At 32.4% G+C, this 16,456-nt stretch overlaps 1 protein-coding gene across 10 annotated transcripts in view; it reads left to right on the top strand.

Moving 5' to 3' along the window:
- The window catches only part of LOC136036241 (uncharacterized), a gene marked incomplete at its 5' end in the record, with an annotated part of 165,865 nt that overhangs the window by 116,831 nt on the left and 32,578 nt on the right, over positions 1–16,456 (top strand). For 6 of the 10 annotated variants that reach the window (XR_010619672.1, XM_065718346.1, XM_065718343.1 and 3 more), the window contains 3 exon segments: positions 8,493–8,562; positions 12,688–12,758; positions 15,239–15,310. Coding sequence is in view for 8 of the 10 variants with exons in the window: in XM_065718346.1 (XP_065574418.1) it covers positions 8,493–8,562; positions 12,688–12,758; positions 15,239–15,310 (213 nt within the window). 10 annotated transcript variants of the gene reach the window in all.

The raw sequence follows: 16,456 nt of genomic DNA, 5'->3' as shown, positions 1-16,456 counted from the left end.
CATCATTTTCTTCCACTGGCTTAAGGTCACTCACAAATATTGTGCACAAATATAATGACGAGCGTGAGGATGTCAATAAAACAAGCTCAGTGAGCAACTTTGTAATTTCAAAAAGTGGGAGCCAAAGTTCCTTCGCTTCTGAGATAGGTAACAATTACCCACCTAAACGGGTTACATCTAGTCCGATGATACCTACAAATACATTTTCTGCTCAAACTTCTAGAGACGAAGAGAACAAAAGGATTCCCCGAAATGTGTTACCGCTGCCTCCAAAACCACCCAACTTGTCTCAAGGCTTCGAAAAACCACAAAATAAATATTTGCCTGAGTTGACACAAATCAAGCCCCCAGAAAACCTACCATCTATCATTACCTCTCAAAATAAGGTTGATGGTGACTTCAACATTGTTAAAAGAAATGTAAAACTACCACCGATAAACCAACCTGAAAAAAGGATACCTGACAGCTGTAATTCACCTCAAATCCTTTCGTATTCTTACTCGTCTTCACAAGTGCCAAGAGTCGATGTGCCTGAATATTTAGAGTCCGATACGTTAGTTGGACTCAGACCCGGGATTGGTTTCACTCGCGAACATTCTTCGACAAACCTAAAAACGAAAGACACTGAAATAGTTAATGATGTCCGAATTCAAAAGGCGGAGAATTTTCAAATAGTTTCAAAAGTTGCTACCTTTCAAAAACCTGTCCCGCCTCCACGTAAAAGGCTTGATGAACCAAAGCCTCTGCCAAGAACTGTATTTGAGCAGAAATCAAAAACCCCTCAGAATCTACAAGTCCCGCGAAGTAACTCCGGTTCACGCGTTGCTGCTTTATCAAGTGCTATTGACGGAGGTTTGTTCAAGCAGCAAGATAGCAGAAGTCCATCACCTCGAAGGCCGCAAAGTCTGTATGCTGGAGATGGTTCTGTTCTTTCGACAGGGAAATTTTCTCCAAGAAATTCCATTGGTGGGATTAAGTCTCTTCCTAAACAATTTGAAGCCCGAATTTCTCCAGTTTCTGCTGAAAAGAAGCAAGAAGAAATTTTGAAATACTTTTTTGACTCGCCTAATTTATTAGATAGTTCCAGCAAATTAACAAAACCAACAATCCAGGTCACTGCCAGAAAAGATGTCAAGAAACCTAGTTTGATCTCGTCAGTGAAGAAGAAGCAGAATGATGCAAGTGATTTTGACATGAGTGACATCGCGAGCGACATTGATGCTGTTTTTGATGACCTGGTCAAGAGGGAAATTAACGGCCACATGCACGGCCGTAAGTATCTTGAATGATACCTATTGACCCTGTAGTTTTAGTTTGAACCTGGATTAGTCCTTTTGAGCGCATGCTTCGTGATAGTGGCATTAACGCTTGTATTTGCTATAGTGTCAGCTTATTGGCTTATATTTACAAATAGCTAATTATTATTCGTTATTCTTAAATATTTGTATCCTAATATGGATTTACTTGGACGTTAACAATTTTTTAATTATCAAATATCAACAATATCACCTTGAAAAAAGCATGAGTATTATTAAAGTATTAACCAAGTTGTGGCTGAATTTGTATTTTGGCGAGAGTACAACACCTATTTGAGTCAGCTGCAAAAACCTGCGATTGTATCTAATAGGAAACCCCATTGTATTTACAATATTAAACTATATAAGTAATAAATATTCGGGTCATTTTTTTTTAATATTAATTGAATATTTTTCTATAGAGTCTCTATAGAGAAAGAAATTACACTCTCCATCTCACTGATATACACTGTCATTTCTAAAAAATACTCTATTTTTAAAAGAAAGGTTTCTGACTTAATATTCGAATCTATCCAAACAACTCTGTTTGATTTTCTTACCATGGATCTTCTGCTGAAAGAATGTACTAACACTTCCTAGTTTTCTTCAAATCGATTTTTTTTTTAGCTTTTTTTTTCAATTAGCTTTTCTCTCCAATCTTATTGTCGTGGACTTAACTCCCTCACTATGCCCATGTCTTTATACCTGTTATTGAAGGGCTACATTCAGGTTTTATAGTTGGGGACTAGTAATTGTAATTTAAGACTAACTTTGAATTTAATTACTGTGTAAGCCATATACAGAGGACTAGCTCTTGTCAGGAACGTACACAATAATTTATTCCGGGGGAAGGGCAATAATGAAAAATTGATAATTCGAATAAGTAGTGCCGAAATATTTGGAAAATTGTAGAATTTTCGGAGCCCAGGTCCTATACCCTCTCCCCGTCTTATGTCCCTGTCTTATGTTTCTAATGATCTAATTAGAAAAAGATGCATTTTACTTCACTGTTTTTAAGTAATATATATTTGCTTGTATGTTTATTCATTCAATAAAGGGCTTGAACCCTTTCTTAAAATATATGATTACATTCTAGTAAGAAGGCAGTTTTAGTGGAGGAGCAGAGGGGGTACTTGCCCTGGGAGCAGTGCTCCCATTCTAGGGTCCAATTCTAGGGGTGCAAAATTTCAAATAAAGGATCTAACCGTTAAAAAACATCTTTAAATTTTTGAAATATTGTCAAAACAGTTGAAATGTTTTTATTAAATAAGGTAGAGGGCGCAATCAATAAATGAAAATAATTAATAAATTGTTAATTGATTAATTAATCAAATAAGTTAAAAAGTAATTAAATAATAATTATTAAAATAATTAATAAACAAATAAATAACAAATAAAAAATAATTGAATTTAACTTATAAATTAATTAATAAATTGAAAATAATTTTGTTAATAAATGAACATTTTCTTAAGATTTGAATCAAGATTTAGCATGGGGCACAAGATAATCCAGAACTGCAACTGCTCTAGTAGTAAAGATTCAGTCTTTCATGGTTTTAAAAGTTTTCTTTTATATCAAATCGTATTAGAACACATTTTCTTCGCAACAAAATTCTGAAGCTTTCTTACTTTTCAGGCCTCAAATCTCACTAAAAAGTTGACAGCTTATTTCTTAATTAAAAAAGAATCACTAATCAAAATGGTGTGGTGTATCTCAGAATTATTTGGTTGGCAAGATATATCTATAATGTTTACAACGAAAATTTAGCTTTAAAATTTGTTTTCTTCTGTCAAGAGAATGTCATTTCTTCATCTACAAGCTTTCAAATTTGAAAATGAAAATAAAACGTTAAAACTTGAAATCTTGTCCTTTCGCTTCTCTACGTTTGTGCCAAACACGTTCGCCGGAATTGATTTCCGGAGGGCGACAAAAAAACATACAAATTTAATAAAAAATATTCAAAATTATAGGGAAACTATAGGGAATTATCTCATTCGCTGTATTATTTATATATACATTATTCTTATATTATTCTATATTTGTATAGAAAAATTATAATGGTAAAAATGTTTCGGTATATCTTGATTGTGGGGGGGGGCACACTCCTGAAGGTGTAATCCCACGCACGAGCCTTATCTAGCTGTATTAGTTTTTCTACTTGAAACAAAGATAATGGAAACTTTAATAAGAATTGATTTGTTCGGAAATTTTAAGGAACTAGCGAAGAAAAAGTAAAAGGTATTACATATTTAAAAAACTAGCCATTCCACTTATGTTCACATTGAGGTGGCGACAGTGACAGTTTTTGATTTAGGTAAGATTAGCTTTGGAGCTGGATTCCACATTTGGATCTTTTAATCTTGGTTGTAGGAGTATGATTTTTTTTGCAGGTGTTTATTATTATTTTTTTTTTTTGCTAATAGAATACGGTACCCGAATACGCTGATATAAATAAGCGTATTTTTTGGCTCCTGGATTCTGGAATTCCTGCTTTTTTAGTAGTATATATGTTATTTTAATTATTGTCATTACTTCGAGAGGTTTATCTCTACTTATGTCCTTAGATACGCATACTTCTGCTAATATTAGCCTGGATTAAGTATCACTCTGTATGTAGGATTTTTTTTTGGGGGGGGGGGATAAAAAATTGATAATTTGAGCAAGAAGTGCTCAGAAATTCGGAAAAATTAAGGGTTGTTCGTCCCTATGTACGTCCTGCTATAATCTTTTTAAGAAAAAATCTAGATAAGGCATTCGGGCAGAGAAATGATGGGTTTTAGTAATTCCGTCTAATTATGTTTTTCTTATACTCGAAAAAACCAAACAATAATTTAGATTAATCTATAAACATCTGTAGTTCCTGTAGGATAAATGTGATTATTATATCATACTTAAATTATGCAGAATTTTGTGTTTTTCATGAATCAACCCAAGGAAATTCTGTTGGCAGAGAAACAATGAGAGTTAGGAATCTTGTTCATCGTTCATGCGAAACTTAGGGTTCTGGGACGCTTTATGGGGTATTTAGAGCGGTATTTCTTTAATGTCCTGCATATTTCTAATCACTGAGCTGTTTTGATTTTGGAGTTACTTTTGACCCCTGGCTGCTATTCAAACATGTATGCTCAGGATTTTGTAAACTTCCGGTAGGCGCAAAGTTCAGAGCCTCCTCAAAAAAGCTCCTTCTAAGTTTGAACACCGGTATAAAAATCGCGGAGGTGTTCTCCGCGCTTTAGTATATGCTCAGTTTTAGCATATACTTAGATTGGGTATAATTTTTAATCAATATGACGAGAACCTACCCCGTTCGATAAATGTTTTGCGCCTGTGTGTGGACTTAAGGTGATCTTAAGCCACCATCTACGAAATTTTTTAGAAATGCTTCAAAACTTGTAAATATTCATAAATAAATTAAATAACCATAATTCCTGCGCACAGATCTGATTGAATGTCAACATTAATTAGGTAAAGAAAAGTCCTGACAACAGCAACGACAAAATTTGTCAGTCAAAAGTTACCAAGCAACATCGCCTTGTGGATTTCTTTTCAAATTTCAGCTGGTATAACTAAACCAAAGCGAAAATTTGAAATCCCAAACAGTCAAACAGTTCGTGGTAACGATCTGCAAGTAAGGAGTGACCCGGCTCAATAGTAACCGAAACTCTAAAAACACATAAAAATACATAAAAATAATTGGATTTTTATGCTGATTTCATATATACAAGTTTCATCAAGTTTAGTCTTACCCATCAAAAGTTAAGAGTCTAAGAAAATTTGGCTTATTTTCGAAAAAAGGGAGAAACACCCCCAAAAAGTCCTAGAATAATAATGAAAATCACACCATCAGATTCAGCGTACATACGTTTTCAGGGATATTATTTTCTGGTGGGGGGAGGTTGGGGGAGGAGATTACGTGGGAGGATCTTTCCATAAAGAAATTTTTCATGGGAGAAGGACATTTTCCAAGAAGGAGGAACCAGATTCCTTAGCATCAGAAATTAACGATCAGAAATTGAATAAAAAACAAGTTTTTTCAACTGAAAGTAAGAGCAATATTAAAACTTAAAACGAACAGAAATTATTACATATATGGTCGTTTTCGTCCTCTCGTCAATACCTCGCTCTTTACGCTAAAGTTTTTTTTTGTACTTTCGGGAGAGCTATTTATTCTAACCAAACCCTTTTTTATTCAGGGGTCATTCTTAAAGAATTGGAACGAAATCCAGAATTTAGCGTAAAGAGCGAGGTATTGACGAGGGATCAAACTCTAAGAAACTAAATTTCGATATTAATAGATACATCAAGAGAATCTTAATGTATCAGCATCAAGCTTATAATGCTGATTCAAAATATATAAAATTAAAATTTAGTGTTACTCATCAAAAGTTTAGAGCCTCAGAAAATTCACCTGATTTTTTAAATAGGGGGGGAGGGGCAACCCCTAAAATTCAAGGAATCTTAATGAAAATCACATCGTCAGATTCAGTATACCAGAAAACCCTACTGAAAAGGGTTAATTAAATAAAAAGAGGTGTTTTTTTTTTAAACTGAAAGCAAGGAGCGAAATTAAAACTTAAAACGGACAGAAATTAGTCTGTATATGAAAGGGGCTATCCCCTCCTCAACGCCTGTTCTTTAGGCTAAAGTTTTTTACTGTTTTAAAAAGTAGAGTTATGAGAAAGAGGCAAACTTTAGCATAGGCTATACTGAAAAAATACTCTATACAGAATAATTTCTGTTCGTTTTAAGTTTTAATGTCGCCCCTTACTTTCAGTTAAAAAATTTTTTTTTTTTTTAATTCCATTTCTGAACGTTTTTGAATTGATGCTGGTTTTGATTTCAGCTCAATATACATGAATAATTAAAATTAAATTTGCATATTAATTTACCTTTTTGGCTAAATGGCTTTTTCAAAGTTTTGATCGGATGGTTTTGAGAAAAAAGGGGTGGGTGAAGGGGATTAGTTGCCCTCCAATTTTTTCGGTCCCTTAAAAAGGCCACTAGAACTTTTCATTTTATTTACGAACCTTTTTATTAGTAATAAATATACGTAACTTACAAAATAAACTTAGGTAACGAACTTCTATATTCCATATGTCTTTGAGGACGACATAATACCCCACAGTCCCGGAAAAAGGGCTGCAAATTATAAGCTTTGTCCATTGTTTACATATAGTATTGGATATTAGGAAGTGTACAGACTTTTTCAGGGTTTTTTTCTGGTGGGAAGAGGGTCGGGGAGAGGGGTTAGTTGGGAGGATCTTTCCACGGAAGAATTTTTCATGGAGAAGAGAATGTCTATGAAGGGGACGCCTGGTTTACCAGTATTATTTAAAAACAATCAGAAATTAAATATTTCTCTTCTTTATTAAATATTTTCTTGCTCTTTTCGCTGAAGTATCTTTAGTAAGTACAAAAGAGCTATTTATTCTAATTAAACGGTCCTTGTGAATCAGGGGGTCATTCTTGAAGAATTTGAACAAACTTCAAACTTAATGTAAAGAGCCAGGTATTGACGAGGGATGAATCCCCACATATACGTCATAAAATTATGCGAATATAGAAGTTCGTTACGTAAGTTAATTCGTAAGTTATGTATATTTATTACTAATAAAAACGTTCGTAAATAAAGTTAAAGTTTCAGCGCCCTTTTTAAGCAACCAAAAAAATTGGAGGACAATTAAACCCCCTCCCCTCCCCTTTTTCTTATCAAAATCGTCCGATCTGAATTTTGAAAAAGCGATTTAGCCGAAAAAAAAGTAAAATTAAAACTAGTAGCATTAATTCCAAAACGTTCAGAAAAATTAAATAAAAAAACAAGTTTTTTTTTAATTGAAAGCAAGGAGCGACATTAAAACTGAAAACGAACAGAAATTATTCCCTGTATGAAATTAGCTGTCCCCTCTCCAACGCCCCTACGCTAAAGTTTTTTATGGTTTTAAAAAGTAGAGTTATGAAAAAGAGTCAAACTTTAGCGTAAAGAGCGGGACATTGAGGAACAGACAGGCCCTTTCACATACGGAATAATTTCTGTTCGTTTTAAGTTTTAATGTCGCTCCTTACTTTCAGTTAAAATAAACCTGTTTTTCCATTTATGTTTAAAAAAGGAGGCTCCTCTAAGTAGCTCAAAATATTGAAAAATGGATTTCTTAGGCTTTTACCCGCGTATAAATAGGAGTGTTTTATTTATTTTCATGCGCAATTTTGCCAGGCGGGGCAATCTTCGTCGGGAAAAGTTGTGCGGTTACTCGGATCAGGCAACTGAAAAAAAAAAATCTTAGCTCCTGTTAAACTTAGCTTAAATATCAAAGAAAAATGAAGTATACTAAAAAAGTAGACGAGATCTAGGGGAGGAGGGGAGAAGAAGAAAGGGCTTCTTAAGTCTGGTGAATTATCATTTAAATTGTACACCCTCAACACATGACTTATCTATTTACGGAAATAGTCAACATCAACAAAAAAGACAAAGGTACAGCACGATAAGAATAAAGTAGTAAGTGTATTGAGTTGAATATATTTACGACCCGTTGTAAACACAATGATAAGAGGAGTATAAGAGAAGAAAAAAAAGAAAAGAGAAAGACGGAAAATGACAAATAAAACAAAATAAAATTCGTAAATATAATTTCTCAAAGGAGAAACCACTAGCCCTTACGGGTACGATCCTTAAAGTATCAAGGGCAGTGAAAATGAATATCTGAGTCCTTGAACTGGCCAAGGGGAAATTTACACATCCATGTAGCCTATATCTTAAAGAATTTATAAATGCCGGGAACTGAATTTTAAATGAAAAAGACATCTCTATGCAGAGATGGAATTGTTGGTAGTAGCAGACGAAGGGTTCAAAAATAGAAATGTGGATGAAAAATCAATAAAACGTAAGCTAAAAACATATACTGAACTATATTTCAGTATTCTGAATTAAAATGAACAGGTTGTTTTTATTTATTTATTGCATTATCTTATATCAAGTATTAGCAGAAACTTAACATAACCGAATCCCTCCAGGTGCCACGGCATGGTATGGTGGAGGAATAATCAAACAAATCCACAAAAAAAACATGCATTGCAAAATTTTACTCGTTACGGTGCAACTTTGCCTTATATTTCACAAAATACATCTTCCCTTCTTTGTTTGAATTGCATGATATTGTGTGGTTTGACTGTACTAATCCGAATGCTTTGTTGATTTTCAGAAAAGGACCTAGTCAAATCCTGGCTTGCTGACAATTTTCCAAAAGAGGCCAAACTAACAGACAACGGTACCTAACCCTTTGCATGCACTCTTGGGTAAAGACGTAAAAACGTTCGTACTTGATTTTAGATTATTTTCCATTTAACAAAGTAATTACAATTTTAAGCTCGACTTTTTCTGTAATAATTTAATAAAATATTAAAATTAGTTACATTTTGGAAACCTCGAACTACTTGAGAATTGAATGCAAGATCTGTTGGTGCCAAGTAATACTCAGACATATTCGTAAAGTATATTAAATCATGTCCACTTAAATAATCTCATTAGATTCAAGTCTATTTTTTTGGGGGGGGGGGTTAGGGTTGTCCAACATCTTTTTTCAAAAAGGGGCTGCATTTCTTGCATTTATTTTGCAGATGATTTGTGTTTTGATTTTCGAGGGGAAGCTATCTCTTGTCCTTCCCCATGGACGTCCTTAAGTACTTATGTTCTTACGTCTATTACTCGTCTGTATATATTTTCTTTTTGGTTTTGGATAAGAGTACAATTGAATAGCTTAATCTGTCTTATTTCGTTAATATTTTGTACAATAGCGCAAAGGAGCTACGTGTATTTTCTTTTGATACCACAGAGAAATAGAGGAGAAGAAATTGAGAAATATAGATAGAGGGAGAAATAGAAATAGAAATGAGAGAAATCGAGAGAATAAGAAATAGAAAGAGAAAAAGTTTGTAAAAAACCTTGTGTCCCAAAAAACAATTCTTTATTAAGATTCATTTTTACTGAATTGGAACTTTAGACATGATGTCCCTTCAGGTTGAATTTAGCTTACATTTTTTTTTTTTTTTTTTTTTTTTTTTTTTTTACTGGATTATAAGTTTACACAGGATGTGTGAGTTCATATCCCGGTGTTAGCTCAGGATTCTGTGAGTGGGTTGTTGCCAGTTTTGGACAACACTGACTAATCAAAAGAAAGGAAACCCGACGGACGATTTGGTATTTTAGTAAATGTTGATCAGTATGGGATCTAGAAGGGATCCACAAACTAGAGCTACAGAGAAAGGGGATGGAATGCTCAAACATCTCTTTTAGACAAGAAGGAAAGTTCCAATAATAAGTTATTCCACAAATAACTTATTAAAACCTATTTTATTTTATCAATTTAATTAAGTTACAAATAGTGTATGCAAATCCCAAAAATTTCTAATGAAACAAAAGCGTTTATTCTTGATTCTGACTGGTTATTTATAAAACATTACGGCTGAAAAGTAAACACAAATCGGCTTAATGTGGAAGCTATAATCTTAGTGTAAACATTTCCTTATTCAACAAATTTGGTTAATAATGTGCATGATTATTCACGCTGCTGGCACCATAGTCATTAATATTAAAAGGTTTTTCAAATATTGGAAAAGCCTTCTAAATTTATATCTTAGATTTTATGAAGAAATAGAAATTTGTATCCGTCATAAATAGCAAAGACGGTGAAAATTAAATCTTATTGTTCGAACTGATTAAGCGGAAACTTGTACATCTTATATATATCTTAAAAAATTATGAACACTGGGAACTCAAGTTTAATGGCATGCATAATGCAGCCAAATTAATAAAAGAAACGTGGGTGAAAATCAGCGAAAATATTGAAATGTATTATTGAAACCAAATGATTATTGAAATTATTGAAACATATAACACCAAGTGATTATTGCAATTATTGAAACATATAACACCAAATGATTACTGAAATAATTGACACATATAACACCAAATGATTAGTGAAATTATTGAAGCATATAACACCAAATGATTATTGAAATTATTGAAACATATAACACTAAATCATTATTGAAGTTATTGAAACATATAACACCAAATGATTATTGAAATTATTGAAGAATATAACACCAAATTATTATTGAGATTGTTGAAACATATAACAACAAACGATTATTGAAATTATTGAAACATATAACACCAAGTGATTATTGCAATTATTGAAACATATAACACCAAATGATTACTGAAATTATTGACACGTATAACACCAAATGATTAGTCAAATTATTGAAACATATAACACCAAATGATTATTGAAATTATTGAAACATATAACACTAAATCATTATTGAAGTTATTGAAACATATAACACCAAATGATTATTGAAATTATTGAAAAATATAACACCAAATTATTATTGAAATTGTTGAAACATATAACACCAAACGAATATTGAAGTTATTGAAACATGTAACACCAAGTGATTTAATAAAGTATAGATTTGCTTTGAAAGTGTAGTTGTCCTTGAGAATCAATATGCTGTTGGTGTTTCAATTTTCATGGACGAAAGTGTTGAAATTCAACTAACTAGTTTCGCTTTTTAATTTTCATGGTTCAACGTGGCAACACTGACCGGAATGTGGTACTGCACTAAAAAACTTCATAATTATGAAATAACCAAGGGACAAACGGTTTAAAATGATATTTTAAGTTATGAATAGACTCGAGATGGGTCCACGGAGCATAACATATTCTATTATGCTATGCTTGGTACATTAAAGGACAAAAAATTGCACAAATTTAAAATGTGAGTTTTGCTGAAAGGACTGGTCTTGAGTTCTTTGTCAAGGTCAATTGTCAGTTATTTATCGAATTGTCTATCGCTTGTCTATATTCAAATTGTAAAAAATTATATTACAGTCCCAAGTTTGTTGAACCAAGCACAAACTTTGCGTTTGTGTAAATAGCCAAAAAAATGTTTCCCAAGCTAGAACAAGCGAATCAGTCATAGGAAAAAGCGCGTTTATTATAACAGGATAGCAATGTAAACTTACACTTCTAATGTGTCTAACTTAATTTCTAATGTTCGTAATCTTTCGAAAAAGACTCCCCTCCTATCGCTGTTGTTATTTTTTAACAAACAATTTTAGATGGTTGTTAAAATTACCTAAGTGGTACCGAAAACTAAACTCCCCTTCAAATATTTTCGTAAATTTGGCCGTAGCTTTGATTTGGGTTGAGAGTCGGTTATTTGAAAAGCATTTTCAAGCAAATAAAACTAAAAACTTCCTAATCAATCACTGAATTCTGTTGACCTTTTGTTTAGTTCTTTTTGCTAGAGAGTTTGTTTGTATTTTAACCCCTTTGTGCTCTATTGTCCATAATTTTATTTCTAGTGTTTCTCTTTTTTGAAACTATAGTTTAGCCTTTAGCAAATTGAAAACAAGTATGGAAGAAAGTTAGGAAGAGTAACGTAATAAAGAAAATGCTCTCTCAATTTTTTTTTAGGGAGGGGGGTCACAACTCCTTATACTGAGGATAAATGCTAAATTATTAGCTGTTCCTTAGATTATCAAACAGTTTCACCCTCTGGTAACTTTTTTGTCGATTTTATCTGCTATAAGGTATATTACCTTGGGTGAGACTGCGGATACGAAGTCATTGGGCGGATACGAATGCAATAACTTTTGACTGTGGATAAAATAAGTTTGATAAAAATTTGTTTCCTCAGAAAGGGCTATATTGGAAGAAATGAATCCATATGCTGAAAAGAATTATTTTTCTTTCCATTATAGGCTGTTTTCTTAAAACGGCCCATAAAAGATTTCAGGATTCAGTTTAGCCCGGATTCAGTTTAGTCTGATTTTTTAAAATTGGCGCCAATGACTAATTACCCACATAATATTGAAGTTCTTACTTTTTAATGTCTGCACATTACTTTGGCTATTAAGGAAGCAAAGGATATGCCTTTTCCCTCCAACTATAAGTTGTTAGTTGAATACTTCATTTACTCTTTAAAGAGTTTATTAGTAATGCTGCTAATTACATTTATAATCAAACTGATAAAAAGGCAACGTAATTTATATGTAAAGTAAATACTAATTATACTAAAATACCTTGGACACAACACGTAAAATAAAGTCAAATGTAAGCATATAAGCAAATGTAAACATGTTTGTCCCCTAACCCTATCCTTTTTCCTGCTCTTTTTAATATTTTTAAGTTTAGTATCGCTTTTTTGTGTTTTTTTGCATTTTATTCTTGATTTTTACCATTCAATGCTCCTTTTTTCGTTCTTTTTAGGTTCTTTTGTAATCCATCTATTGCTTTAATAGAATAGTAAATCAATAACGAAAATAGTAATGAAATAACGATCTTATAGTAATCTTATGGCAAATAATTATTTTTATTTAGGTACAGTCACTGGTTTTCAAAAGTCTGTCACCGCGAGTCACTCTACAAACGCAACTATGATTCAACAAAATGAAGGTTAGTTCATTATATATATATATATATATATATATATATATATATATATATATATATATATATATATATATATATATATATACCTTAGTCAAGTACAATGAATTGCTGACAACATTCTAAGAAAATATAGGTTGTCAAAGGCTCTTAGGAGAGTTTACTTTTTATGAAGATCACCTGATGATTTTCCAGAGAACAGAGGTAGTCCCTTATAGAGGGTACAAGTACCCACGCACTTTTTTGGGGGGTGGGGGGGGTCCATTGAAGCAGTAGAATACGGCGTATAATTTTAAACATAGGGAAACTGTAAAACTAAAACAATAGATTTCAGTTGGCACAGAGCTACTTCGCCCAGCACGGGCCTGAAGTCATCCATGAAAAACTAAGGATGAGTCCCTGTATCGCTTTTCCGCAGAAAAGTAAAAGAATGTTATCTTGCACATCTTTATTAGATAGACCATCAAGTACCATGGCCTAGTTTAGAATTTAATATAAAATCAACTAGGCCGGGGCACCCGTGGTTTCAAGTTGGGATAAGATTTATTTCACAAATATAATGAACTGCACAAATTTGTCTGCATTCCAATTGAAAAAGACTGGGACCCCCTTTCCGCCTTTTTAAGTACCGTTACTACTCCAAAATTTTCTTTGTTTTTTTTTAAATAGAAGGTTACTTTTTCATTCACTAAAAAAAAAGTCTAAGAAAGAGCATGTATTTTGCTCACTGAAAAAAAAAACTGAAACTCACTGAACAAACTGACAAAGTGAAATTAACTAATATCAGACTAACAAACAATGTTATAGCAAATTAATTATAAGAAACTAATCCTGATTCTAATAATAACGGACTAATAATCTATATTATTAGTTTACTATTAGTTTAGTTTAAAATTAATTATTAATTTTGTTTAGTTTAGAATTAGTTTAATATATATTGCAAACTAATAATGAACTAAGTTATAATGTAACAAACTAATAATAATTAAAAGCTAATTTGAAAATCAAACTAATTATAGCAAACACCTGAAACAAACAAATGGATTGCAAGCTCACGTTTGGTGTAGGTTTATTACAAAATTGCATGTTTTAAAGGAAACACACACCTTGAAATCTATTTATGTGTAATTCTATAAACCATTTGTTTATTTATAAACTATTTTTTTGTAAACCCTTTTGAAAAATATTATTTAAAATTTCAAGTTTTTCATCCAACTATATTTGTAACATCGGGAATTAGCGTTTCGGTAATATATCCCAGAGAAAATTAAGAAACAAATAAAATATAAAAACATGGGCCTTCAATTCCAACGATTACATTTTGGGCTGAGTAGCGATGAGCTCATTTTTTTAGCGTTTTCAAAGTAAAATTTGATAAGGATTATGTTGATCTTGTATTAGAGCCAATGTAACTATTGAATTATTTTTTCTTCTTCTTTTTTGATGTGTTTTATCTATTTGCATTCTATCCTTATATCTTGTAAATATTTTAAGAAATCTTTGTTCAGGATAAGTGTGCTATAATCTGGATTATGTCACGTCTTGTCAATAAGCTTATTGAGCTTTTGAAGTGTGCAACTTTTTTTTTACGAAATTTATATTTATATATATGAATATCACTTTTATCAACAATAGAATTTAGTTAAAGTCTTTATCCATTCCCTAAAAGTTCAAATTACCTTGAAATCCTGTCACCACTTCCCAGCCACTCGGGGACGACATCCTTTTCGCTTGGCCTTAGATCAGTGGCCAAAAAGCACCATTTTTACTATGTCTATATTGCGCGTAATTTCAAATACTTTTATCAGACTGAATTTATCCAATTTGCGGCCTGGGGTGGCGTAGTGGTTTTGACCTTAGCCTGGTAAAACGGAACGTAGAGATCGAACATTGCTGTAGCAATACACTTTGTGATATAGCCAGCATATCTAACAATAAAGTCTTATAGTGGCATAAACGATGTATTTCTCTGTTGTAAGTATAGATTTTCATCTCTGAGAGCCCAAACCATGACCGTAACCATAACCCGTAAACCACAAACCATAAACCATGAATCCAGTTTCAATCTACAAATTTTGCCCCGAAGCTTGTCCCTTTTTCCTGGAATTCTGTCAAAATTTTCAGTTCCACGTAATTTTCAGTAATTACGTTTGAGCAATCTAAAAGATAGAAAATTTAAGGAAATAACCAACAGACATTAATAGCCCCATAAAATAGCCATAAGAATTATAACCATAAGCACCATTTAATAACACCATAACTGTAATATTCTATTCTCCTGTACTTAATATTAGTAATATTATATATTATAATAACATTTGCTTTGAATATATATGTGAGTATTCACTTATACTTAAGAATTATTATTATTGCTACTCTTTAAAAGTGGTGATTCGTTTATTTTGCTTATTCACGATTAGGTAGATTTGATTTGTATTAGCCTACTTATAGTGTAACGCTATTTCATCCCTACTCTTATTTTTTAGTCACGTCAAAGAGATCAATTATGACGTCATCATCGTATCGCAATCAGTCTCAAAGTGTAACTGTTAACCCAGGTAGTACTTTATCTGTATTTTGTTACTACGAAAGGTACTAAGTATAAAAATTAGTTTTCAAATGAGCCCTTAAATACTTTTATAATCGGTTTCAGTGCACCACTAGATGCGAAAAAAGGAGACACGTCACTACTTACCATGCCAAAAAGTGATTTTTCTTGTTGCTCAAAGTGGGAAACTGTAATTTCTCCTCTATGGGTTTTTTGGCTATGGTTATTCCAATGGTGCAGTTTTCATTGTGGTCCAACACCATTTTGAAGGAGTTCAGCTAGACTTTGTCCAGGATTTTTGCTCGGGAAGGGGTTTCTTTATCTTCTTCACTTTTCACCATTAATTGGTGCATATTTTTAACCATTGATTTTCACCATAAACAACCTTTTCTTAAATCTAGTTTTGTTTTTAAGATTTGTCTGTTTATAGTATTCTATGGAATTCGGTTGACTTTCTTTTTATTCTTCCTCTGGCACTGAAGAATGCTGAGAGGAGATCTCTGCCAAAAACATTTTCACTTTTCTATTTTTTTACTGGCTCGAAATTATCTCCGTTTTCATCCGTTGCCAAACGTTTCATTTTTTGGTATTGAATTACATGCCATAAGATTTGAATCATGAAAATTACGGTTTTTTATCATAATAAGTTATGTATTACTAGGATCCGCACAAAAAGCAGTGAAAAATCAGAACATTTAAATTAGTTAATGGGCACACGAAAGAGTATGAGTAACCTATAAGAGTAGAAACTGGCACTAGTGTCTACAACAAAATTATCAACGCTATCTAATGTCTACTGAGACTTAGCATCTTTTTCAAGCTTTGTAATCGTTTCTCTGTCAGGAACTGAGACCGGAAACTTATTACTACCCTAATTTTGCCAATCAGACTAATTAAATTAATTACTCTTATTCTTATTAAGTGTCGCCAAACGCTAGATGGCGTTGATACTTTTTTTTTGTCAATACTAACGCCAATTACCACTCTTACCCGTACACTTATATACACTTAGTTACCCATACACTTTGGGCCGCACTTTAGTTCATTGAATCAAGCTAAAATACGTTCTGTATCTTAAATGTTTATAATATATTGGTGTTACAATATTTTAATATGTTTCTGTAATAAATATTTGTATATTCTCTAATTACTTACC

This window comes from Artemia franciscana, chromosome 15 (assembly GCF_032884065.1).
Source record: "Artemia franciscana chromosome 15, ASM3288406v1, whole genome shotgun sequence".
Classification (NCBI taxonomy): domain Eukaryota; kingdom Metazoa; phylum Arthropoda; class Branchiopoda; order Anostraca; family Artemiidae; genus Artemia; species Artemia franciscana.
Note: the sequence above shows the minus strand (reverse complement) of the source record. Positions and strands in the feature narration are given on the sequence as shown.